Source organism: Zeugodacus cucurbitae, chromosome 4, assembly GCF_028554725.1.
Source record: "Zeugodacus cucurbitae isolate PBARC_wt_2022May chromosome 4, idZeuCucr1.2, whole genome shotgun sequence".
Lineage (NCBI taxonomy): Eukaryota > Metazoa > Arthropoda > Insecta > Diptera > Tephritidae > Zeugodacus > Zeugodacus cucurbitae.
Window position 1 is genome coordinate 46,015,568 of NC_071669.1, and position 25,068 is coordinate 46,040,635.

Consider the following 25,068-nt stretch of genomic DNA (forward strand, 5'->3'; position numbering starts at 1 on the left):
AGTAGGCGTTTGAAAAGTAAAGTCTTCTCTCGACGAACAAAAACCAAACTCTACCAGTCCATTATCATTCCCGTCCTACTATATGGTGCAGTAGCGTGGACGATGTCAACATTCGATGAGGCGACGCTAGGAGTTTTCGAGAGAAAGTTTTTGCGAAAGATTTATTGGACCAAATATAAATTTTGCGGGAGATTGAGTCATAAGTAAAAAAAAGTATGTTTTATGTTTTTCGAAGTTAGCCTCCAAAATCGAAACATTCTCCTTCGAATTTGAGGTGGCCTAACCATATTCACAACCGCACAAAAATTTCAAAAATTGGACAAGTATTTTTCGAAGTATAAAGCTTTTATATTAAAACTTTCGAAAATCGAAGGCGAATATATCCATATGAGAGGATAACTTCGAAAATCGAAGAAGACACTCTCTTTACTTATGACTCAATTTTCCGGAAAAAGTAAGTTTGGCTCAATATCCAGCTGAGTTTTGTACAGTGTACAAAATCTGTTTATAAAATGTATAATTTATGAATAAAGAAGGGGTTAATTTTGTTTGACGACAACAGGTCCTTCATCGAACGAAAGGATAACCATAAAAAGCCAGTATTTTCCATTCCATTTTTTTAAGATATACTCACTGATGTTTAATAAAATGTCGTACATATGTATATCTGCATGTGTTTTAACTAATTCCTAATATTTTAGTTATTTAAATTTAATTTTAGTTACTAGATAATGAAAACGAGTATTTTAAGGAAGTATTTGTAGAAATATCCTTTGACAACGTTGCTATCTTTTGGAGAAGTGGTGGGTTTAAGGAATTATGACAAAGCTCTTTATCTAAAATTAAATTCTAATTACACCGAAAATTATCTAAGCGATCTATTAATACAAGTCCCTTTCAGGATCACCTTACTCCGAGAAATATGTTATGTATAATTAAATTTGACCCAATTTTAAAAACATATGACTTTCTTTATCATTAACTTCATTAGGTAAAAATAGGACAAAGTGGTTCTAAGAACATAAGGTTTAGAGCCAAATTATAAGTTCTAAATATAGAACACAAGTACAAAATATGAAACTAGTAGCATCTCCTAATGGATTAGTTTCTAGTTAGTCTATATCCTATATTATGTAAACAACTCAGTACATACATACATTTATAATTATTAACATGTGTAAACTTTCCACGAAAAACAGCCTGTAACCAACTTCACGTTGAATCCCATCCTTCCGCCATCCTCCATGCAAATAGTGGCAACTGTCTGTGCGTTGTTGATCTACTCAACGGCTCATCCCGGTGTCTGTTTGTTCGTCTGCTATGCCTGTCTGTATACATGCAGCTTGTGCCAGCCGCACTTGAGCCAGAGTGCTAAGTAGAGTGGAGTTGAGTGAAGAGTGTAGTAGAGCCTCGGTACCACAATGTGCCGGTGGTTTGTCCTGGCGGCTTGTCCCGGCTGTCAAGACGAGCTGATGTGTTGCAACGTTGCGATGATTGTGGATTTGTTCATAGAAGCTGTGCTGAGAACGAAATCTGCCAGCGTGCACCGCACACCATCAACACTATTCCATGCTCATGCGCTTATGGCAACAACATAATAAATGCAGCATACATATATATATATAGGAAGGACACTCAGGCGTACTGCATGCCGTTGCAGGAATAAAAGGATATAAATATATGTAGATGTAAATTTTAGCTCGGCTGTGAAGCCGTGTGTGTGACAGTACGGCTATGTGGCGGTCTAACAACATAAGGCGATACATAATGTTCATACAACAGCGATGGCGGCGAGATACTTACATTGCCTGCACAACTCTTGCTTACCGGAGTCGTAATCCTTGTTAGTTGTCCTTGTTGTTGGTGTTGGAAGCGCCTGTCGGCTTTGTTTTAAATTTGATGTTGCAGATACGTGATATGTGATGTAACTACATGTGGTAAATGTTGCACATACATATCCATGCAAAGTAGTTCTTGTTACTGCTATTGTTGTTGTATTCATCTAAATTTTCTTGCCCGTAGTCTAATTTATTTTGTTGCTATTATTGTTGTATTTGCCTACATTGAGATATATTTACCTTTATTGTTGTTGGTGCTCCTTCCTTACGTTGTTGTTGTTGTTGTATTATATTTTGGTGCTATTGCAGCATCATTGTTGTTGCGGTTTTTGTTTAAAATCCGTCGACGACATTGGCATAGCTATGCTACTCAACATTCTCATATACACCATCAATCTTTGGTTAGACTGTACCTACTGCGCTAGTGCCACCAAAGTTTTCTGCTACGTCGTAACTGGAAAACAATGAAAGTACACACGTTTCTGACTATTCGTGTTTATGAATTTTGGTATAATGGCGTTACCACTACAGTTCTGGAAGTAGCCAGACTGTGTTTTGAACTTATTTATGTTTAAAGCAGACTTTTAGTTTAATTTCTTACTGTTTTCCTTTTCTGTGCTTTCATTTTCTACCGTCTAGTTAATTTCCGCTTCATAAGCTAAACTAGGTCTTATAAGTCTGATTTGAAATTTAGAAGTGTCGTTGGAATATTATATCAGCCAGCAGTTAAATTGTCTATATGGAAAGATTTCAAGAGATATCTTGAACTCAGCGCCACCTATCGCCTAAATCTTTATATATTTTATCATCTTCCGCAAACCTGGCTCGCTTCTTTCACTTTGCATTTGCTCAGTTCAGTTTTTTAGTAGTTTTTCTTTTTATTGACCACTTTAAGTTGTTGATATCAACGTTTATGTCACACATTCTATTTTACTTAGCTTCTTTTAGTCCTGCTGGTATAATAAGTGCACTGAACGATGCTTATACAAGTGGTTACCAGTGTATTCGTACATAAGATGGTTTGGAATGTAAATATTTATGGCTTGCTTTGGTGTAGTAAGGCTTAGTGCATTGGAAGCAAAGGATAAGTACACATAAGTGAACATATACATGTGTCCCTACGTTTGTTTCGAAATCAGAGTAAGGCAGAGCTGATCGTAATACATGGATAATGTGATAATTTTAAATCAATTCGACAGAAAAGTGAATTTTAGCATTAGTCATCTAGTCGGTCTATGTTCCCGTATAAAAAAAAATATATAAAAAATACAACAACAAAGTAAATAAATTCAAAATTTAAGTTGACTTCCTTATAATATGGAGATAATGGATTAAAATTGCATAACGCTTGTTGTTCTATGTCTTCTAGTTCAGAAGATTCGAAGATCACGTTTTCTTTACATGACCAATAAACATGCTTAAGTTCGTATTTAAAATTTTAAGGAACAACTTGTAATCCTACTAATTATTCCCGTGAAATTCTTTAAATTTCTAACAGCATTAAATTTTTCAAGCCACCAAATGTTTAAATGAACTTGTACTTTAGAATATATGGTATAACACCCTCCTATTTCAAAGGGTTTAAATGTCATTCTTTCGCCTTTTGTGCTTGGTGTGAAAGTTGTAGAATAGTTAGTTTAAATGCCAGACGCTTTGCAGTGGCAACCACCGCTAAGTGAAATATCACTGGCGCGTGCTGTCTGTGCTACATGTGTGCGTGTATCCATACGTGTGTACGAGTATATACCAGAAGTATGGCATTGTAAATGCAAAAGTTGGCGACTACTCGGAGACCACAAATTGAAACTTTCACCAGCAATAAAATGGCGTGAAATGCACAACAAAGGCATTTAGTGCAACAAAACGAATGGAGTTCGCATTGCTTCAATAGTTTTGTGGTTTTGTTTTCTGATTTCGGTTTATTTATTTATTTTATTTTTTGTAAGTTAAGCAAAAGTGCTTGCTTTAAGTTTTAATCAAATAAATTATTAACTAAGAAATATAAAATCATGCATTGAAAAATGTTCATCATACGCACTGACATCATCTAAAATCGTATGAAAATTAAAAGCATTCAAGCGGATAATTAAAGAGAGGTATTCATATTGGTTTTCTATTGCATCAAATATGAGACATACACATATACAAAATCCGTTACATAAATATTACTAACTACAGAAATCTCATGCCTCCAGTTACTTTATAGAGTACAAACGAATGTGAATGCACAGTTAAAACTAAGTGAAAACATTTTAGTTTTTTTTTCCCGTTGCAAATACACTTCCCTGCCTCAATGCACAGTAACAATGAAACACTGCAACTCTGACAATTAAGCGAAAAATATGAATTGCCTTGTTATTTGCTTTTTATTGCCTCGCCCATCCAGCTGTTTGCTTATGGCCCGATTGTTTACTGTGCCACACACAGAGGCGCATGCAACACCCGCACGAGGTCATTGTGGCCGTCATGCAATAGTACACGTTAAGTGTAAAATATTAATAGGCACTTTTTGTAAAATTCGAACTGAGAGTGTTTATTTATTTGACAGAGTATAAGTTTTATTTAAAAAATTTATTAACAAGACTCTTGATATACATATACAAATGTATAAGTAATATATTAAGTTATGTCTGTAATATGTATTTTCAATTCGGTTGTCTCTGTAATAAAAATAACAGGAAAGGTATATATAGAGTGTCTACACGACGGATTTATTTATAGTTAATACCTTTCCATATTTCTGTAAATCTAAGATGATTATTTCTAAAGTACATCCGATTCCTAACTTACTAACCAATTGAAGAACTTTAATTAATTGAAATATATTGATATTAAATGCTCAAAAGCTTATTCAAAGCAAAGTACTTAGCAACGGGATGTGAATCTATTTAATAACAACTATTGATAAAGCTATTCAATAAAGTCAAATTTGGTGCAAAGGATCGCACTATGAAGGGGCATATTTGGATGTATTTTTTTTGGAGAATTAGGCGTGGTCCCGCCCCTTCTAATTTTTTGTAAATATCTCGTAAACTACTAAGGCTATATCAATCAAACTTTCTAGAGTTGTTTCTTTTTGGTACCGAAAAAATAGGTAAGTCTCTCAGAAATTTTTAACAAATACAGAGGGAATATGTTTCTTCTAATAATATGTATCCGTGCCAAAAATGAGTGAAATCGGGTGATAACTTCCCCTACCTCAAATATACCTAATATTAGGGTTTTCAAATTTTCAATGGACTTTATACCATATATATGATGAATATTTTAATCAAATTGTGTGTTATAATAATAAAATTAAATCAATAAATTGCGACAATATAGAATGTTCGGTCACACACGAACTTAGCCCTTCCTTACTTGGTTTTCTTAAAGACGTACACCAAATCTTAATACGAAAAGTTCTGTTGGAATTTGAACAGAAAACCTTCACAACAAAAAATGTAATATTCTTTAATAGGTAGTAGCCTCAAAGCTGTTTTTCTATTGATTAGACTAGAATAATGATGTACCCGTATCATGTTGTCCTTTTGGAGTACTCTTCCAAAATTAAGGAAAGTTAGAGAGAGATAGATAAATAAACCGATTGTCCTGTTGACTAATAACTTTTAAATTCTAAAATAAAAAAAATTTACGATATACCTGAAAAATGGATCGATGGATTTGATGTTCATAAATTTTTCAATTTTATAACTATAAAATCAATCAAAAATGAAGGTCGTTGTATATGGGCAAATAACTGAATGAGCTTTCGAATTACCCAACACACTACCCTTAAGAATACGAGTACACTACATATAATTGTGAAATTAGATTAAATTCTCTATCTAATTAAACACTAATTGTATTACAGTTTTGATACCAACTAAACCTTAAGAGACTAAGTGAGTTTACAATATGTAAAATAATATTCTGTGGGATTTGATAGTTTTTGGTCTTCCTTACCAGAAACAAATATTTTAATTCCACTTTATATTCGTTCGAATTCCAGTTCCGCCAAAATACCTAAATATTTAATATTCCATTGAGAATTTAAGCAGACATTTCACGATATTTAAAGCTTAAAATCCAACGCCATTTTAGTGGATGCTGAATTAATTTTAAAGCATTTCACATTCAAAAAACAATAATAAATCAATCGTGCGCCATGGTAGCCCTTTTTGCCGCATTTACCGTTCTGCATCGATTTTTTATTATTGTTGTATTTTCTTTCTCTGCATTTTATTTCATTTTGAAATGCATTAAGTTACGTTTGAATTAACGTGGCTTTTATGTAAATAAACACACTCCATTTATTTTGCCACATTGGAAAAATTTAAATTTCAATTTAAATTACTCAACTGCTGTGACTGCTCCAGCGCTTGGCAACGTTCAAACGCAGAGATTTAACACATTCAGCACAGCACACGAACACACACACATGCGTTGAAAAGTACACACATGTGGAGTTTAAAGTAGAAAATGAGCCGCCATAGCGTCAGAGTGGAAGAGGTGCGTGGCCACATACATACTAAGTAGCTGTGTATGTTGTGGTGTTAGTTATGTGGAGTGAAGTGAAATCCATTGCAATGCGATGAATCCATTCAAAATGCCGGTAATATATGCGTGTGTGTCGTGGTTGTATGCGTGTGATATATGAATGTGCTGAGGCGTTTGTATGCGTTTCGGCTTGTAAATATATAGTTCGAGCCATTGAAATCTATCCTGGACATTTATCCATGCCGCGCGCCATAGTCGTCCTTTATAGTGCCACCTGCGTGCCACTCACTTAGCAATGCGAGCGAAAGGGTGCACGTGGGCGCAGTGTGTTTGCGTTGCGTTAATAAGATGGGGTGAGTGCAAATGAGCAAAAAGTCTACGATAAACCGAAAATGAGATGCGAATTCAAATGCGCACAGGGTCAGACTGACGAACTGCATGGAGCTGGGCATTTTAACGAACGAGCACATGCACATATAACGGTACAATCATGAATTACACTTGCTCAGTTGTACTCGTATAGCAGTGGGTGACCAAATATGGATACCCAGTTAGCAAAATGTTGGCATGTTAGCCAGAAATCCTAAATTTCATATATTAGGTTGGTAAATATCTCACTTCCGCATTTTTGCTCTTAATTCAATGCTTTATAAAAAGTGCTACAGTGATCGGATTTAGTTCAAATATGCGCCGTTTCGTTCGATAATCTGTTTCCATCTAGATGGAAACTTCATAATACCCCCTTCGTAGAAGCCCCCTTCTTATTTGCGATGAACTCGGACAGCCAGTTTTCATAAGCCTCTTTTGAGTTCAACTTTACACCACCAAGGGCGTTGTCTGGGAGAACACTAAACCCTTCCTGTTGGTCAATTCTGGACGTTACTGGTCGATCGCCTCTTCAAGCGGTCTAGTTGTTCGCAGTAGATGGTAGAAATAAGCGTCTGGTCATATGGGAGCAGCTCATAGTGGATGATTCCCTTCCAATCCCACCAAACCCACCACTGTTTGGGACGATTGACCGGCCTTTGACCACGACCGTTTTCGCTTGATATTGTCGTATGTGAACCATTTTTCATCGCCAGTCACCATCCGCTTCTAAAAACGGAGTCGAGTTCGTTCGTTTTTTCGGCCCAGAAGGTTTTTATGCATCAAATCATGCGGCACCCAAGCATCAAACTTGTTTGTGTATCCAGCCTTCTGCAGATGGTTTAAAATGGTTTGATGACTAACTCCCATCTCCTGGGCGATGTCACGAGATGTCACATGCCGGTCTAACTCTATGTTTTCCATGATATGATCCGGATTCTTCGACACAGGTCTTCCGCCGGCTGGCTTATTCCTGGTGTCGTTTTCACCCGCTCTGAATCGTCGAAACCATTCCTCCGCAGTTCGAAGTGATAGAGTACCATTCCGAAAACACCATTATTCTCACGCAACGTTTCTCTAGCGGATTTGCCTTTAACAAAGGGAAACTTTAAAAGAGCGCGAATTTCAGCGCTAGTGAACTCCATGTTTATAAGTGTATAACTGTTGAACGCAATATCCAAACAAATCATGCAACTAATCAGCAAGACTTTCAAAAATGTTTAAGGAACGCTGCGGAGATGATAGTTCGGGGCTTTGTATTAACGTATCTTCAGGTGGTTACCTGGTTTCTACGATAGTGTGTGCCTACTTTCCTACAGAACTTCTATCGCCCTCACAACCTCTGGTGATTTTCACAAAAGCTTTCGAAGCTTTCTTATTGTATTTAGTGTTGTTGTTTTCTCAGCATTGGGCACAGTTGTTTTTGCAGCCTGTGACGCGATTTTCGTTTTGCATTTTCGCATGAGGCATTTTGATGAAGCGCTCAACAATAAAGCAGCCAGAAACCAAGAGCACTGCAGACCGCGCGACCGATGAGTGGGTGGTAACTTTCATACAAATAAATCACAGCCAACTAGAAATTCCAGCAATGCGTATATTGCACTCAACCCAACTAACGGCAGATACATTATCCGCACAAAGCCGCTTCAGCTTCCCAACTACCTCGCGCAGCTTCTTACTTGTCTGTACAGCGCCATTTTCTATATATGACAGCACAACCCCAGCGGAGACGAAACGCAACTCATCCATTCATATTTAGCAGAAGCTAACGCTACGGAGTGGGGGAAGATGGGCGGCACAGTCACTAGAGCGCTGCAGCTGGAACAGGCCCCACAGTGGCGTTGGCAATAGTGACTAAATAAATGACTGAACGAACTCATCGAGCGAACTTACATACCTACATATCGCATGAGTATATCGTTGCGGTTCTTCAAAGCTGTCTATCGGTGTGTCAGCTAGTCTACTGACGATACATTTTTCCACCATCACATCATTTTGAGTGATGTCAATTAGATTGATTTGATCAGCGAAAATGTGTGATTTATCAGCTAGCAGCATCGATGGAAGTCCAATCTATACTCGTACACAAACTCCACCCCAGACACGCCGGCATCTATCACAGTCAATGGAGATGCGAGAAGATGCACTACAGCCACGAGCACTTAGCTGAGCGCACAGCTGCTTTGGCAAAATGGCACTCATTTGTGTGCGCTTTTTTGTTTGCTATAATTTGCGCAACTCCACCCACATTCTCCCATCACAGCACCATCTGCAGCCCCCACTCATCATCAACATATGAATAAGTAATTCGCATTTTGTCGAAACTCCCAGCCTCGGCGTTGGGGAATGGGTCGCATTGAGAGCATTTTTAACGACAAAGTTTTGCGCAAAGTATCGGCTGTAGATTTCTACATTGCTCATCTTCATCATCAATCAGTCATCGATACATGTCGCCGCCGCTCCACCCACTTCCACCGCAAGAAAGGAGGCAGGCGTACCGGCAGGGAGCGCTACTCAACGCCGTAAGCGTTGAAACTGAAATCTTTCCATGGACTTTCCCAGCTATCAGGTAAACATTTCTTCTCTTATTTTTTGCACACACTTTTTACATTTTTTTGTTTTCGCTTAATGCCCTTGAGATAAATACTTCACTTTCGAGTTGCTGTTGTTATCCGCCAGGAAAATCGCAAATCTCTTGCACTTGTCAGCCACTTGAACTGTGTGTTGCCTCATTGTTTTCGTATTGTATGCGGAACTGCGATACGCCAAATGATATTTCCTTAGTGTAATTTTTATCTCGGTAATGCTGGCGGTAATGTATGGGCACGTGTTCTCGTGTTTACCATATCCTTTGCTCGAGACTAATGGCTGTGTTTGAGTTTGCTACGAAGCAATTTGTCATAGACTTTAAATCTATCTTATCTTATTGTGATAAATTTGTTGTATTGAAAAGAAAAGTGATTTAAGTGGCAAGTGCTTTAAGTATACAATTTGATGAATATTATTCTTAGAAAATAATAATAAAGTTCCATAAAAAACAAATATTCGCTTATCAAGAAAATCAAGAAGATCAAGAATATTTTCATAAATAATAATTATCATTGTTTTAGTTAGATTCAAGGTTTTATTATTATTTTAGCGTTTCTATACTGATATTTTCAAAAAAATCGTTGTTATGAAAATATGATGACGAGGTCATTATTCATGTTGTACCCAAAGTTCTCCGCGCTCCGGACGACACCAACTTTGGTACTTAACTTCTTACTGCATATAGCACCCGTGGACATAGCGGGAAGGTGCTTGACCGCGAAAGCTGCTATCAGACTTAGGGAATTCGGGTTTATAGACGAGTGCGTGCTTGAACACTCAAGAATCCTCGCACACTTCACACTCCAGAGCCCAGGCAAACAACTTCTCTGTTCTTATTCCTTCAAGGGTTTATTTGGGCGGGAAGGAGTCGCTAGAGGAGAGGCGCGGAAAAGGTGGGTGGGGAATTCCGCATCCATCTTAGTTTCAGGCTTCCCGACTATTTCAGCGTTTTTCAGCGGAAGTGGCTGCTATTAAGGCAGCGACGTATATATTGCTTCGGAGCGCACCAACCTTTAGGGGTGACGATCCATTCGGATAGTAGATCGGCGATGCTAGCCTTGAGTTCACTGACTATGGATAAGGAATGTCCATCTTCACTGTCGGTGGCATCGTTATACTTTTAAATTAGATTAGTCTAGGTTCCTCCTGGTCACAGCGGAATCGGGGGAAATTGTGGCTGGTGAACTTGCACGATGGGCCTCGCCTGAGCTGGGCAGGCGCTGGTCAGTCACCAGCACTTGCGCAGTCGCAAGATCCTTCTGGCTTAAGGTAAACCGCGGGAGATCTACCGAGCTCTTCGCCCTCAGTAAAGTTTGCCTCTCCTTAGTCGTAGGGGTTCTTACTGACCATTGTACCGGACGCTAGCTGTAGAAGCTGCTTGTAGGAGGATGAGGTGGAATCATCTCATCACTTTCTTCTGGAACGTGCCGCCTTTGCGAGATGAAGAAATATATTTCTTGGATCTTACTTTTTCGAACAAGCTCGCGAAATAGCGAATTTAGAAGTTAAAAATCTATGCAGATTTGTAATAGACTCCTAATTGCTAATCTAGGAGGGGCTTTACAAAGGACTGCCTTCCAAAGTCTACGTGTATTTCCCTTTTGGAAACAGCTTTACAACTTAACCTATCCTAAAGTAAACTTCATTAGAACGTATCTCGCTCGCGGAGGGATCACTTCCAAGATATTCGAGTCTACGCAACCGAAACGAATCCTGATTTGAATTCGACTGAAAACTGTTGTCATATTATAAACCAAAAACTATAGGAAATATTTTCATACTTTTTTTCCTACTCCTAAGGTTCTCCAAAAAGCAGCATTAAATTTCGGGGCTTTCAAATTCTATTTTACTCCAGTACTTACTTTAAGTACTCCAATCCCGAAAGCTTTAAAATGCTCGTATGTGTTTCCAAAACTACTTCTTCTCTAGGGTACGTAAGCGACCATGTGAGTCAAGAGATTGCTCTTCAATTATTCTCATACGAACAACAAATTATTACCAAATTTTCGATTTAATGGTAACCAAATTTCCATATGTTACTAAACATAGAATAAAATTTATTGTTACAATCCTGTTCGATTGGTCTAAAAATTGTCCTTCCACAATGCGTGTACTAATTTACTTATTCGATGAAAATAATCTGAGTATCCCTTACATATGCATATAGCGAGTAAATAAATAAACTCGAAGGTAACGCATAATATTTACCACTTAATTTTAGGAAATAAAAGAGTCATTCGGGCAATTTTTCATCGAACGCCCCGAATATTAACACGTCTCATTGGGGAAGCTCTTGAGGGTGTAATACAAAGCAAATAAAATAAATCAAATCACAGGGCACCGCATCCAAGAAGGCACTCCAAGTCGAGCCAATTCAACGCAGTGAGTGGCATGCCGAGCATTGCCGTGACGTGCCACAGCGTTACATACTGTTCATGCCATATGGGTGGCGACGCAGCATGTGAGGCGCATTGCAGCGCAATCAGTTTGTGAAATTTCCACATATGTGATTGTTGTTGCTGTTGTTTTTATTTTGTTGACTATTTTCGGTTTTCATGCGGCAAAAAGTTTTGCCAACCAACAAAATTTATGCGCGCACGTCATTCATGCCGCACCATCCCCTCCACAGCTAATGCGCGCACGTATACGCGCTACGCATGAGTCCTTTCAATAACGCCCTCAACGCATGTGGCGGGGTGAGTGGGGGGTCGGCTGGCACACCAAAGCAAATAATTCATTCGAAATGTGAATGAAATGAAATAAAATAAAATCATTTACAAAATTATTGCGTGGAGTGGGTAAGGCGGCACTCAACAAGCGGAGGGCTGTATTAAATTTCAGCGACTTATATACATATGTGAATTGTGCGTAAGTATGTGCGCGTGTGTGTGTGACCTTGGTATGCGTGGCGCAGATTTTCACTCTCCAACACCCTCATTATTTTCTGACGCCTTTACCATACAAATCCGAATTAATATATGCGCACACGCACACATGAAAACTAATCGAAAGGGTGTCATTATTTCCTACTTTGCAACAACACGCCGCCCGACGCGCCGCTTGAGTGGAACCCGCTCACGCTCTACACATATGCGTAGCGCTGACTGACTGATGAATTATTGTGACAGGCCGCAGAAAACCTATTAAATTTGCGTCTAGATGGCACTACTTAAATTTGTCAAAATGTCTTTTTTTACGCGCGCCCAACGCTCAGCGCGCAACCGGTTTTGGTGTGGTCGCTGGCAAATGTGGAATTGGATACTCGCACGCACACTCATAGCTCACGTGCTTCGATGGCAAAAGTCTCGAAAACAACAACAACAACAACCACACCAATAGCAATAATAGCCAGCGCGAAACTTTGATTGATATCGAAATGTCACGCAGAAGCGCATGTGGCTAATAGGCCCTGCGGTTCCAGCCATTTGCTATTCTAACATTCCGTTTGCCTTTTACCGTTTACCATTTGCTATGTTAGCGAATTGATTTCGGCTCGTGAATTGGCCACCATTTGTTGGCGCGAAATTATTGTGTGAAAAATTAAATCCGCTCAGCGCACAGCTGCTACGGTGTAAAGCCATTTTTTTAACTCCAAACATATGTACACAGATACAGTTGTATGCATGTGTGTTTGTATTAGAAGTTCATATGTGATATTCGTTACTTTGACAAGCGGGTGACAAATTGCGACATTCTATTTGGCTTGTTGGTCTAATGTATATTCCTGATTTAAGCATAAATAAACGCGGGTAGATTAATGGGCTTGGGTCATTGGGTCGTCCATAGATAACTTCCCTGCGCATATATGTATTTCAACTTATTTTTTAGGATCGGTTGGAATTTATAATAATAATAATAACAAATTAGGAAAAACTAAGTTCGGGTATAACCGAACATTTTATACTCTCGCAATTTATTTATTTAATTTTATTAATATTACACCCAATTTGACTCATATGGTATAAAATACATTGAAAGTTTGAAAACCCAAATATTAGGTATATGGGAGCTAGAGGAAGTTATCACCCGATTTCACTAATTTTTGGCACGGAGACATATTATTAGAAGAAAACATTTCCTCTGAATTTCTTAAAAATTCTGCGAGACTTACCTATATTTTCAGTAAAAAATTTATTCGAAGCTCTGAGGTCCTTATATTCGATAAATGGGGCATTGAATACTTATGGTCCGATTTCGGAGATTTTAAAAGGGCGATTTCACACTATAAATATAGTATTTGTGCAAAGTTCTGTTCCGATATCTGCACTGGTGCTTTCTTTATATATTGTAAAGTAAACGATTCAGATCGACTTCAAAGTTTTTGTATATGGGATATGGGTGGTTGTGAACCGATTTGGACTATTTTTATACTCTCGCAACCTGTTGCACAGAGTATAATAGTTTTGTTCACATAACGGTTGTTTGTGTCACCAAGAAATATAAGAGTTAGATATGGGGTTATATATACATAAATGATCAGGATGACGAGTGGATTTGAAATCCGGTGTCTGTCCATCCGTCTGTCCGTCTGTCCGTGCAAGCGATAAATTGAGTAAAAATTAAGATATCTTAATGAAACTTGGAACACATGTTCCTTGGCTGTTGAGGATGTTGCTTTCGAAAATGGGCAAAATCTTTCCACTGCCACGCCCACAAAATGGCGGAAACCGAAAACATATACAGTGTCATAACTAAGCCATAAATAAAGTTATGAAAATGAAATTTGGAATATAGGATCCCATTAGAGAGGGGCATATTTGGATGTAATTTTTTTGGGGAGGTGGGCGTGGTCCCGCCCTCAAATTGATTTTTTATACATATCTCGGAAACCAATACAGCTATATAAACCAAACTTTCTGCAGTCGTTTTGTTTAGCCACTTCGTAGTACAGTCCAAAAATGAAAGAAATCGGATAATAACCACGCCCACCTCCCATACAAAGGTTAGGTTGAAAGTTACTAAAAAAGGTTTAACTCACTAACGAAAAACGGCAGAAACACTAAATTTCACATAAGAAATGGCAGATGGAAGCCGCACTCAGATTTTTTTACAAAATGGAAAATGGGTGTGGCGTCGCCCACTTATGGGTCAAAAACCATATCTCAGGAAATACTCGACCGATTTCAATGAAACTTGGTTTGTAATAGTTTCCTTACATCTCAATGATATGGTGTGAAAATAGGCCAAATCGGTTCACAACCACGCCTACTTCTTATATACCAGAACTTTAAAGTGGATCTGTATCGTTTACATTACAATATATAAAGTAAGCACTAGTGAAGATATCGGTGCAGAACTTTGCACAAATACTATGTTTATAGTGTGGTAGCCCCATTCTAAAAATCGCCGAAATCGGACCATAGGTATTTAAGGCCCCATATATCGAACACGAGGACCTCGGTGCTTCTAGTCTAATATTATGGTTTCCAACTTTCAATGGACTTTATACAATATATATGACGAATATGTGGGTCAAATTGTATAATACATAATATAAATAAAGTCAAATAAATAAATAGCGAGAGTATAAAATGTTCGGTTACACCCGAACTTAGCACTTCCTTACTTGTCATAACATATCATTGGGAAGCCAAGAAGATATAATGAACCGAATTTAATTGAAATTGGTCGAGTGGTTTCAAAGATATGGTTTTTGACCCATAAGTGTGCAGAGTCATGCCCATTTAAAATTTTGTATACCATTTTGGGGGCAGGTCTTCTGTACCATCTTTACAATGAAATTGAAGGTTTCTGGTGGTTTTCCTTACTGAATTAATGTATTTTTAGTAGTTTTCAAAATAACCTTTGTATGGGAGGTGGGCGTGGTTATAATACTATTTACTCCATTTTTGTACTATACAAGGAAATACCTGAAGAAAACGACTCCTGGGAGTTTTGTTGATATAGCTTTAGTAGTTTACGAGATATGTACAAAAACAACCGTTATATGAACAAAACAAAACTCTCTTTAGCAACTATATTGCGAGAGTATAACAATTTTACAATCACTGACATTTTTTTACTTTTGAAGTCTTAAGAGACAGAATATTATATGGGCAGAAGCTAATAGAATATTATAAAAAGTACATCTTCCTCCACATGGCATGCAGAGTTAATATGTTTTATATGCTGATTGGATTACTTCGAAAAGTAACCATTTGTAAAAATCGAAAGTTTTTTTTTGCATTCAGTTTTTGCGGCGATCTAGTTCTTATTACAAAAACATAGTTCGAGAAATGGTTATGGAATATTTGATTTAATTGGTATTTAAGGGGCTTCGTCCGGGAAAAAAACGGTCTGAGGATACCCTTTTAATGAGGGTTTTTATAGGAAAATTCAGAAAACTTCTCCAGCTCAGCATAATGCTTACCCGGAACAGTGAAGAGAAGAGAACTTAGACGAAGTAAAAAAAAACTTCGGCCAAATCTTTATAAATTGTTTCTCGAAGACCTATATCAAATGTGATCTCGTAGATAGGTTAAGTGGTTCTCGAAAAATCTTGACAACCGACGTTGAAAGCACTGTATTGAGAAAAAACACGTTTAAAATTATGACTTTTTCTATGAGCACTCTTTGCAACATCATAGCAGAGAGAGAAAAAATAGACAGATTATTATTAGTAAATTATAACATCTGATATTCGAAGCCGATTTCAGCTGGCCCAATTTCTCTCATTTTCTACTAAGTTATGCTAATGAATAATTACTGCGCTAGGACAGTGCCGCTCTGATTGCACTTAGCTGAGAGAATCAAGTGCAATTTCATATTTTTCGTAAAAGCCCGTCAGTTAAAACTGCCAACTGACGGGCTTTTTACTTGTGCATAAGCTTGACAGTTCAGATTTTTCGAAAATAAATTAGAAATAAAATTTCGTAAATATTTGTCGGCAGCGACAGTGCGCAGAACTTTAGCTTAGATTTCTCTATATATGTATCATAGGTCAGGTATTATAGGTCAGGTTTATAAAATGTATCCTTAATTGAACTAACGACTTCCTAGTCTGTCAAATAATTTAATTCGGATTGGGTAAACAAATTTATTTGAGTTTGTTATTCTAAAGGCTACAATCCCAGTCAAATAAACACCTAATTTTTATATATAGAAAAAATAAGAATTTTTTTCAGCCTCATACGCACTACTTCTTACTTTGACACTACATTACAATTCCATCTGCCACATTTCGCTCTCTTACTTAACTCCTACACGCGAAAAAGTGCAATCCATAAGCGGCGTCCTGCTGCTGGCGCAATGCCCAAATATAAATAAAGTGTAATGGCGACGAGAACGAAAGAATACATCAAAACAACAAACACCTGCTGAGCGGCGGCGACCGCCCGCCGTTGCCTTCACGGCTGTCTGAGACGTGGTGGCAAATGCTGCAACACAATTGCGAAACCAATACACCTAATCCAGTGCAATTTTGTTGGAATGGGGAGCAACAGCCAGTGGGTACATTCATACATAAGTAAGCGAGAAATGATGTTGGCTAATAAAGTCATGAATTATTTGTGGCGCTGGGTTGCAGGGCCCGAAAGATGCTTAGCCAAAAGAAATGGTACTCAGAGTCAACTGGTCGATTGAGTGTGCACAACCGAGAGCACCTCACATTAGGATGCATAAATAAGCGAATGCGTTATGGAGCGACAGCATTAATGGGACATACAGCGGGGGGTGGGAGCGGACCTTCGTTTGCGATTGCGCAACCACACGTTGCAAGTGGCGCTGCGGTCCGCGCTGGCGGGTTTGAATTATGTTGGCGCTATTTTTATGCACCTTAACCCATTAACGCTTGGCAGTTGATGCTTACGGCGTATTTGTTGTTGTTGCAACATGCACTGAGGGGGGCTTACATATTTTGCGTCACTTAAGCATTGCAATTCAGCTTGCAATTGAACCAATAAACAAGTCAAAGTATTTAATTTTCTCAACATTTCTCTTTTATGCCATTTACGTTCCTTATTTATATGGTACTCGTTGTTTCTTCTCGTTGCAGTTATGGCGCCAGTTATGATTTAGCGTCGCGGCGTAAGAATGCAACGCGTGAATCCACTGCCACATTGAAGGCCTGGCTCAGCGAGCACAAGAAGAATCCGTACCCAACAAAAGGCGAGAAGATCATGTTGGCCATTATCACCAAAATGACATTGACACAGGTGTCCACGTGGTTTGCGAATGCGCGCCGACGCCTCAAAAAGGATAACAAAATGACTTGGGAGCCAAAGAATCGAACCGAAGACGAAGATGAGGATGCGCTGGGCTCAGACGATGAGAAACCACGGCATGGAGAGGACGTCAGCATGAGCAGCGTTGGCTGTGCGGAACGCCGACGGCCACTCGGCATGGAGTACCCAGGCGTTGGTGGTGGCGGCGCCATAAACGTTCCAATTGGCAATAATGCCACAGTTGCGGGGAGTACAGCGATGCCTGCAGCAACCGGGGCCACGACGGCAGCAGGTGCTTTAGATGGTGGCGTGAGTGGCGTGGGTGCAACAATTGCGGCTGCGACGTCGTCGGCGTCAGCAGCAACCAACCAACATTCCCACATCGGCGGCACGAGTGTGGGCGCCGTTGGTGCAATACAACCTGTAAAAGGTAAGCTCTTTATAGGCAAGCAGACTTCAAGACAGACCACAGGATGGTAATGCAAAGGCACATCACGAAGACTGCTTTGGTTTGGGCAGTGGTCGCATGCGCTGCCGTTGCTCGTCAGCATTGTTTGGCTGGCACTAGCGTGTGGGTGGCATAATTGAATGCCTGCACGAGCGTGTATCTTCCCTCTATTGGCGAGTGTGTGTGTGTTTATTGTTGCCTTAAATAATTCACTTGTTCATCACAAACGCAATCAAATGGCGCAATTGTTCTGTTCTTTGCTTTATCGGCGACTCTATTGTCTTGTACCAAAGTTTCGTTGGCTGCAATTGCTGCTTCTGCGCTGTGTTGGGACTACTGATTGTCTCATTGTTGTTTTTGTAGTTATTTCAGTGGCTGTTAAGTGCTAGCAACTAAGTGATTTCTGGTTTTTGAATTGTGTGCTTTGTGTAGGTTTGCGAGGCGCCACATACCATTGTTACACACCTTATTGCAGCTCATGTATTTCCTGGCAGTTTAGCAACATCACAGCCTTGTGGTTTAACTCAAGGTTTTATATAAAATTAAAAAAATCTGTATTTATGATGTGTGATTCTATAAAGAGTCTTATAGGAGTGTTTAAGAGTTTATTATGCAATTTGCAAGACGACTTTTGAATTTCGAATCTTCTTTTGGTTATATGAAGGGTGAGCCAACATGAGTTTTACTTTTAAAATAATTAATTTGATGAAAGTTCTACAACGATATATTATAAGAGTAAATTTTAAGTATCTCTTTAATATTTTTGATAATTTTTTTCATTAAAAATTCAGCATATCTTCGAGAATTTATTCTTCGAATACTTCAAAAGTCAAAGGATTGCATTTGAATATTTTATTTTTAAGTTAACATACTCTTTGGAGAGAACTCTTTATATCAACTTGTTCCTACTTTTCGTTATCTCCGGAGAACGTTATTTCGAAAATTCTTGCATAGCTAGCAGTATTATATTAGTTGAAATTAAAATGCAGCAGGAAACAGCGTAAGCCCAAGTTAATCACTTAGATTTACAGTCAAGCCTAACCAAAGTATAAATATACGTCAGACCATTTCTAAAAATTGAACAGGGCTGTTGATTTACTTTTGGACTTTAGTCTTACTAAAAGAGCCAAACTCTTCTACTGCTAATATATACTCGTGGATCTGGTAAATACCTATCGTTGCAGGTCCCAAGGTCAATAAATTAGATTAAGGGGCTGATCTAATGGATTCTACTTGGGCAGCTAAAATCGCCAGTCCACCGCCAGTGATGCCACAAACTTCTAAATATGAATGTCACAGACCGTTAAGAGTACTTTAAGCATAATACAAAATTTGTTGAAGTTCAATAGGAATTGATAAAAATCCCTAAAGTCTTAACGATTTATTTTACCATAAATATGGAAATGACTAATGTCAACTCCGGATACATTTAATACATTAGAAATAACCGTAATAGAAATATACAAGTTCTACAACACACGAAAATTACATAAAATATTGTTGAAGGTCAGTTGTCGCGCCAAAAATCATTAATATCGTAAGACTTTCACAAAATTTCATATTAAATTCAGTTCAAATGAGGGAGGTATATAATCAATGCTTACGCATATATTTGTGACATTCTGTGCCCTTTTCAATGACAAAACATTCATCAACAAATACAAAAACAACAACAAAACAAGAAAGTCAAAAAATAAGTGCAAATTTGAAAATATGTCCATTTATGACGTTGAGGCCATTATCGAAGTGCCTCTCAATGTCAACTTGTGTCATCCACTCCACTCCACGGCACTTCACGCCACTCCGGCACACTTCCATGCTCAACAAACGTGCTTTGAAGCTACGCTTACATCCATTTGTATATATGTGCATTCACAACAACAACAACGCCACTTGTCAGTCATCACTCCAATTTGCTTTTATTTAGAGTCAAAAACCACCCTCATATTTTTCGGGATGTTTTGGTGTATCATTTTGCGCCAAATTAAATTCTCAACCTGATTTCATTTCATACACATTCACATACACAAACTCATACACATACACACTCACGATGATGATGTCTCCTTTTTGTTTGAGGGTTAATTTCATTTACGACCACGCAAACAAAACAAAAACAAAGCTCAACTACAATAACAAATATAATAAAAGCATAAATACTCAAAAATTGTTGGAACGAGGAGCGCAGTGAGGAATGGTAACAGCGCAGTCACCGAGGCGGTGTGAGCGCTCTGCAGTTTGGCATTACACAAATGAAAACAAAGGGCTAAAACTGAGAAAATCATTACCTTATTCACACCAAACCAAACCGTCATCAAGCCAAAGAGATGATAGGTTAGGTGTTGGTTGGGGCGACTGGCGGTGAATGTAACAATGCGTGGCCTGGTGTGTTGTTGGTCTGAGTCGTGTGGCATTCAATTTAAGTGTCGTTGAGCTCTTTATTACGTTAGTGTGAATTTTATGCGCCACAGCCGCTCAACTCAAACCACTTGTGCGCGAAAGTGTGTGGCAGATACCCTTTAGAAAAAATGTGTCGTATGCTCTTGAAATTTGCATAAAATTATCTGATGACAAATTAAGGCAAAGTTTGGCAATTTCCTGAGAGTAATACTACTTTTTCTAAACTAAATCTGTGACTAGTTATTTGAAGTCTGTATTTGATGATACCTTCCCAAACATTTTCCTGAAACAAGTTCACGTTGATCTTGCGTTGGCATTCCTTAATAAATCTATGGTTTAATTAATGTTTTAACTCTAGAATATAGTTAAATCCCCGATTTGACTTTATTTCGTAGATTAAATCTCTCAAGAGATCGCGTATATGTATGGTTTTAAACCAAATTTGATCTACGATTCTCAGGTTAGGTAAAAATAAACGAATTTTCAATTTAAGAAAATGAATTTTGATCCATAAAAACTTTTTTTAATAGAAAAGAATATTAGGCGCTTTCAAAGGTTTAAACAAAACACTTTTTCAGTTTGCTCCCAACTCTATTTTCTTCTCCCATTTCACCCAATTTGCATCATTAATTTCCTCTAGGACCCCAGCTGACGGAATCATATACTAGAAGATAACCTTTTCACCGGATGATCTTCAAATCTTTCTATCTAAGGATTATAAATATTCAATATTACCTCTTAATTTAACAGTGTCGTCACGGGTTTTTGTAAAAAATTCAAAAAATTATTCAGATGTATAAAAGTAAGTGCCAGTTTTCCTACTGGGCTACCACAACAATGCCCACGCATTCGCATTATTGAATGCTGGCAAGGACGCGTGCACAAAAACATCAATACTGATAATAACGTTGTATGCTGCCTCGACGCATATGAAATAAACGCAGTGCTGCCACAAAGCGACACAAGTGCGGTCGTGGCAGCTTCCAAGCACTTTCGCTGTTGTTTCTTCTTTCTTTATGGCCATTGACTGGCTGTTGCAATAACAGCAACCCTTCTGCGTGGTGAGACGCTAGAAAACGATGGAAACGAGGGTGTTGCCACTGCATGGCTGTATGTGCATATGTATGTACATTAACGGTAGTTGCGGCTATGGCTTTTATGCGACGCGTGTCTGGCGGCTACGTTTTTTGGTTAACCGACCAAATATCCATCGGTATTCCTCATGGTTCCTTTGTACGCCCGCCTCTCCGACTATGTGACCGACTCGACTCGGCTTATTGTCGCGTCTGCTTGACTGTTTCTTATGCAACCCCAGCGTGGAGTAAACACACGTCGCCTCATTGTGTTTATAATCGTATGCAACTCACGTTGGCCGGCATAAATCTAATGCGCCCTCTTCCGGTTTCAAATATGTGTTTATGTATGAGTTTGTATTTGGTTCATCAGTGGCAACAACATAGAGAACATTGGCAACTGTTGAGTCGCAGCACACTTAGCAGTCATTCAGCCCGTCCGTCAGTCAGTCAGTGATTGAGTCACTCAATTTTGCATTCACTTAGCGCCTTTCCAATGCATTTGGAGTTCATATTTCGATGATGAGGTCGCTGACATTTTGCGAATTAACTGCTTATAGTACATAACGGTGTATTTATATAACACAGAATAGCATTAGTGGAACGCTTTCAATGCTCCCTTTAAAACGGAAATTCGTGGCTGCGTTTAAGCAGTTCTTTTTTCTTTGTTAGCCAAATATGCCCCAAATAATGTGGCGGCACGCTTCGTCGCCTTAGTAAATCCCACTGGGAACATATTTGAGACTCAAAGTGACGCGAGTTTGACTGTAATTGAATATAGCGAAACTGGTTTTAAATATGTTATAAATACTTATATTTATTAATTTTTATACTCCCGCAACAAAGTTGCTAAAGAGAGTATTATAATTTTGGTCAAATAAAGGTTGGTTGTAATTCCTAAAACTAAACGAGTTAGATATAGGGTTACATATATCAAAATGATCAGGGTGACGAGTAAAGTTCAAATCCTTATGTTTGTCTGTCCATCCGTCCGTGCAATCTGTAACTAGAGTAAAAATTGAGATATCTTGATAAAACTTGGAAGACGTATTTCTTGGCACCATAAGAAGGTTAAGTTCGAAGGTGGGCGTAATCGGACCACTGTCACACCCACAAAATGGCAATAACCGAAAACATAAGGAGCTATAACTAAGCCATATGCCTTATGGGTCAAAAACCATATCTCCGAAACTACTATCTTCCTAGCTTCCCACTGATATGTTGTGAAAATAGTCCAAATCGATACACAAACACGCCTTTACATATAGCAGAACTTTGAAGTCGATCTGAAGCGTTTACTTTAAAATATGTAAAGTAAGCACTAGTGAATATATCGTAGAACAGAACTTTGCAAAACTTTGCCTTCTAAAAATCATCGAATATGAGGACCTCAGTGCTTCTAATTTTTTTTACCGAAAATATAGGTAAGTTTCTCAGATATTTGAAAGAAATTCAGTGGGAATATGTTCCTTCTAATAACATGTCTTAACTTTCCCTATCTCCCATTTAACCATGTAATATTATTAACTTTCAATGGACGTTATACCATATATATGCGGAATATGTGTATTAATAAAATTAAATAAATAAGTTGCGAGAGTATAAAATGTTCGGTTACACCCGAACTGAGCCTTTCCTTATATAAACTTCTTATATCACACTGTTGGCATAATAAAATATTCTAAATTGATATTCAGCCATGCCTACTTCTCTTTTAATAACATGGTCGATGACACTAAATTATTTGAGTTTATACTTCATTCAGAAAACTTACAAGATATTAAAAGTTCTCTGTTAGATGGATGGAAAAAAATATATCACTATCCGGTTGTAAATCAATGCCAACCTAGTATATTGTACAATTCATAACAGTATGAAATTCTGAAATAAAACACTTGACCTAGTATATCAATTGGCACTCCAAGTAACTTTCTTTTTTAATTTCATTTGAATTATTAAATTATGTATTCTTCTTCTTGACTGGCGTAGACAACGCTTACGCGGTTATAGCCGAGTCCACAACAGCGCGACGCATATCTTCTTTTTGGTATGTTTGGCGCCAATTAGTAACACCAAGGGAAGCCAGGCCCTTCTTCACCTGGTCCTTCTGTCGGAGTGGAAGTTTCCACCAGCGGGTACTGCATCGAACACTTTCAGAGCTGGAGCATTTTCGTTCATTCGAACAACATGACCAAGCCAGCGTAGCCGCTGTCTTTTTATTCGCTGAACTATGTCAATGTCGTCGTATAAATCGTACAGCTCATCGTCCCATCGTCTGCGGTATTCGCCGTTGCCAATATTTAAGGGACCATAAATCTTCCGCAAAACCTTTCTCTCGAAAACTCCTAATGTCGCCTCATCGGATTTTGACTTCGTCCAAGCTTCTGCACCATAAAGTAGGACGGGAATGATAAGAGACTTGTAGAGTTTAGTTTTGGTTCGTCGACAGAGGACTTTACTTTTCAATTCCCTACTCAGTCCAAAGTAGCAAGAGTGATTCTGCGTTGGATATCGAGGCTAACATTGTTGGTGTTGTTAACGCTGGTTCCCAAGTAGACGAAACTATCTACAACTTCAAAGTAGTGACTGTCAACAGTGACGTGGGAGCCAATACGCGAATGAGCTGACTGTTTGTTTGATGACAGGAGATATTTCGTCTTGTCTTCGTTTACCACCAGACCCATTCGCTTCGCTTCCTAATCCAGGCGGGAAAAAGCAGAACTAACGGCGAGGGTATTGTTTCCAATGATATCAATATCATCGGCGTACGCCAGTAGCGTATACTCTTATAAAAGATTGTACCTTCTCTGTTTAGCTCTGCGGCTCGTACTATTTTTTCCAGCATCAGGTTAAAGAAGTCACACGTTAGTGAGTCCCCTTTTCTGAAACCTCGTTTGATATCGAACGGCTCGAAGAGGTCGTTCCCGACCCTGACGGAGCTTTTGGTGTTGCTCAACGTCAGTTTACACAGCCGTATTAGTTTTGCGGGGATACAAAATTCAGACATCGCGGCATAAAGGCAGCTCCTTTTCGTGCTGTCGAAATCAGCTTTAAAATCGACAAAGAGATTGTGTATTAACACTATTTTAATATGAAAGTACACTGTAAAGGAACAATAACTGAAACATTATTATAAATTAAAAACACTGAAACAATAATAATAACAAAGACATACAAATGTACGCATTTTACTTTTATTATTCTCTTTGTGGTTTTATTTTTCGGCACAGTGCTTCCACCGACCTTCAGACACTGCGTCATCTCCTATCTGAATGAAAGTAAATCATTGACTATCTGTGTCGAATATATCGACATGGCAGAAGCCAACATCGCAATGTTTGATTTTAGTTGGCCAAAAACAGTAGCGTTTTTTCATTTTTTTCACAAGAGAAGCTGTCTGGAGTGTGAGTAGGTTTCAGTGTATCGACAGCCATAGCATAAACTTTGTTTTAGTTACTGGTGGTGTTGGTGGTGGAGGTGTTGAAATTATCGTGTTGATGGATATTTATCCAGCTGACACTTGCCTGCTCTTCCTGGCTTTCAAACGCACTTTTTTTGCACGATTACTTTGTAGCTTCAGCTGGTAACCGCCGCACAAAGTAATCGAAAATTAAACAAAAAAACGCAAAACTTTCACGTGCACACATGCACAGTCAAACATAAATCTCGGTATACTGGCGAACGTATGCGATACAAGATAAATGATTGGCAGT

General features: G+C 38.5%; 1 protein-coding gene across 2 annotated transcripts in view; it reads left to right on the plus strand.

Annotated features, from left to right (window-relative positions):
• Positions 1 to 25,068, plus strand: part of LOC105221038 (homeobox protein araucan-like) — an 87,490-nt gene that overhangs the window by 46,985 nt on the left and 15,437 nt on the right. For both annotated transcript variants that reach the window (XM_011197684.3, XM_011197685.3), the window contains exon 4: positions 17,266 to 17,864. In XM_011197684.3, the coding sequence (XP_011195986.2) occupies positions 17,266 to 17,864 (599 nt within the window). The remainder of the gene's footprint in view (positions 1 to 17,265; positions 17,865 to 25,068) is intronic.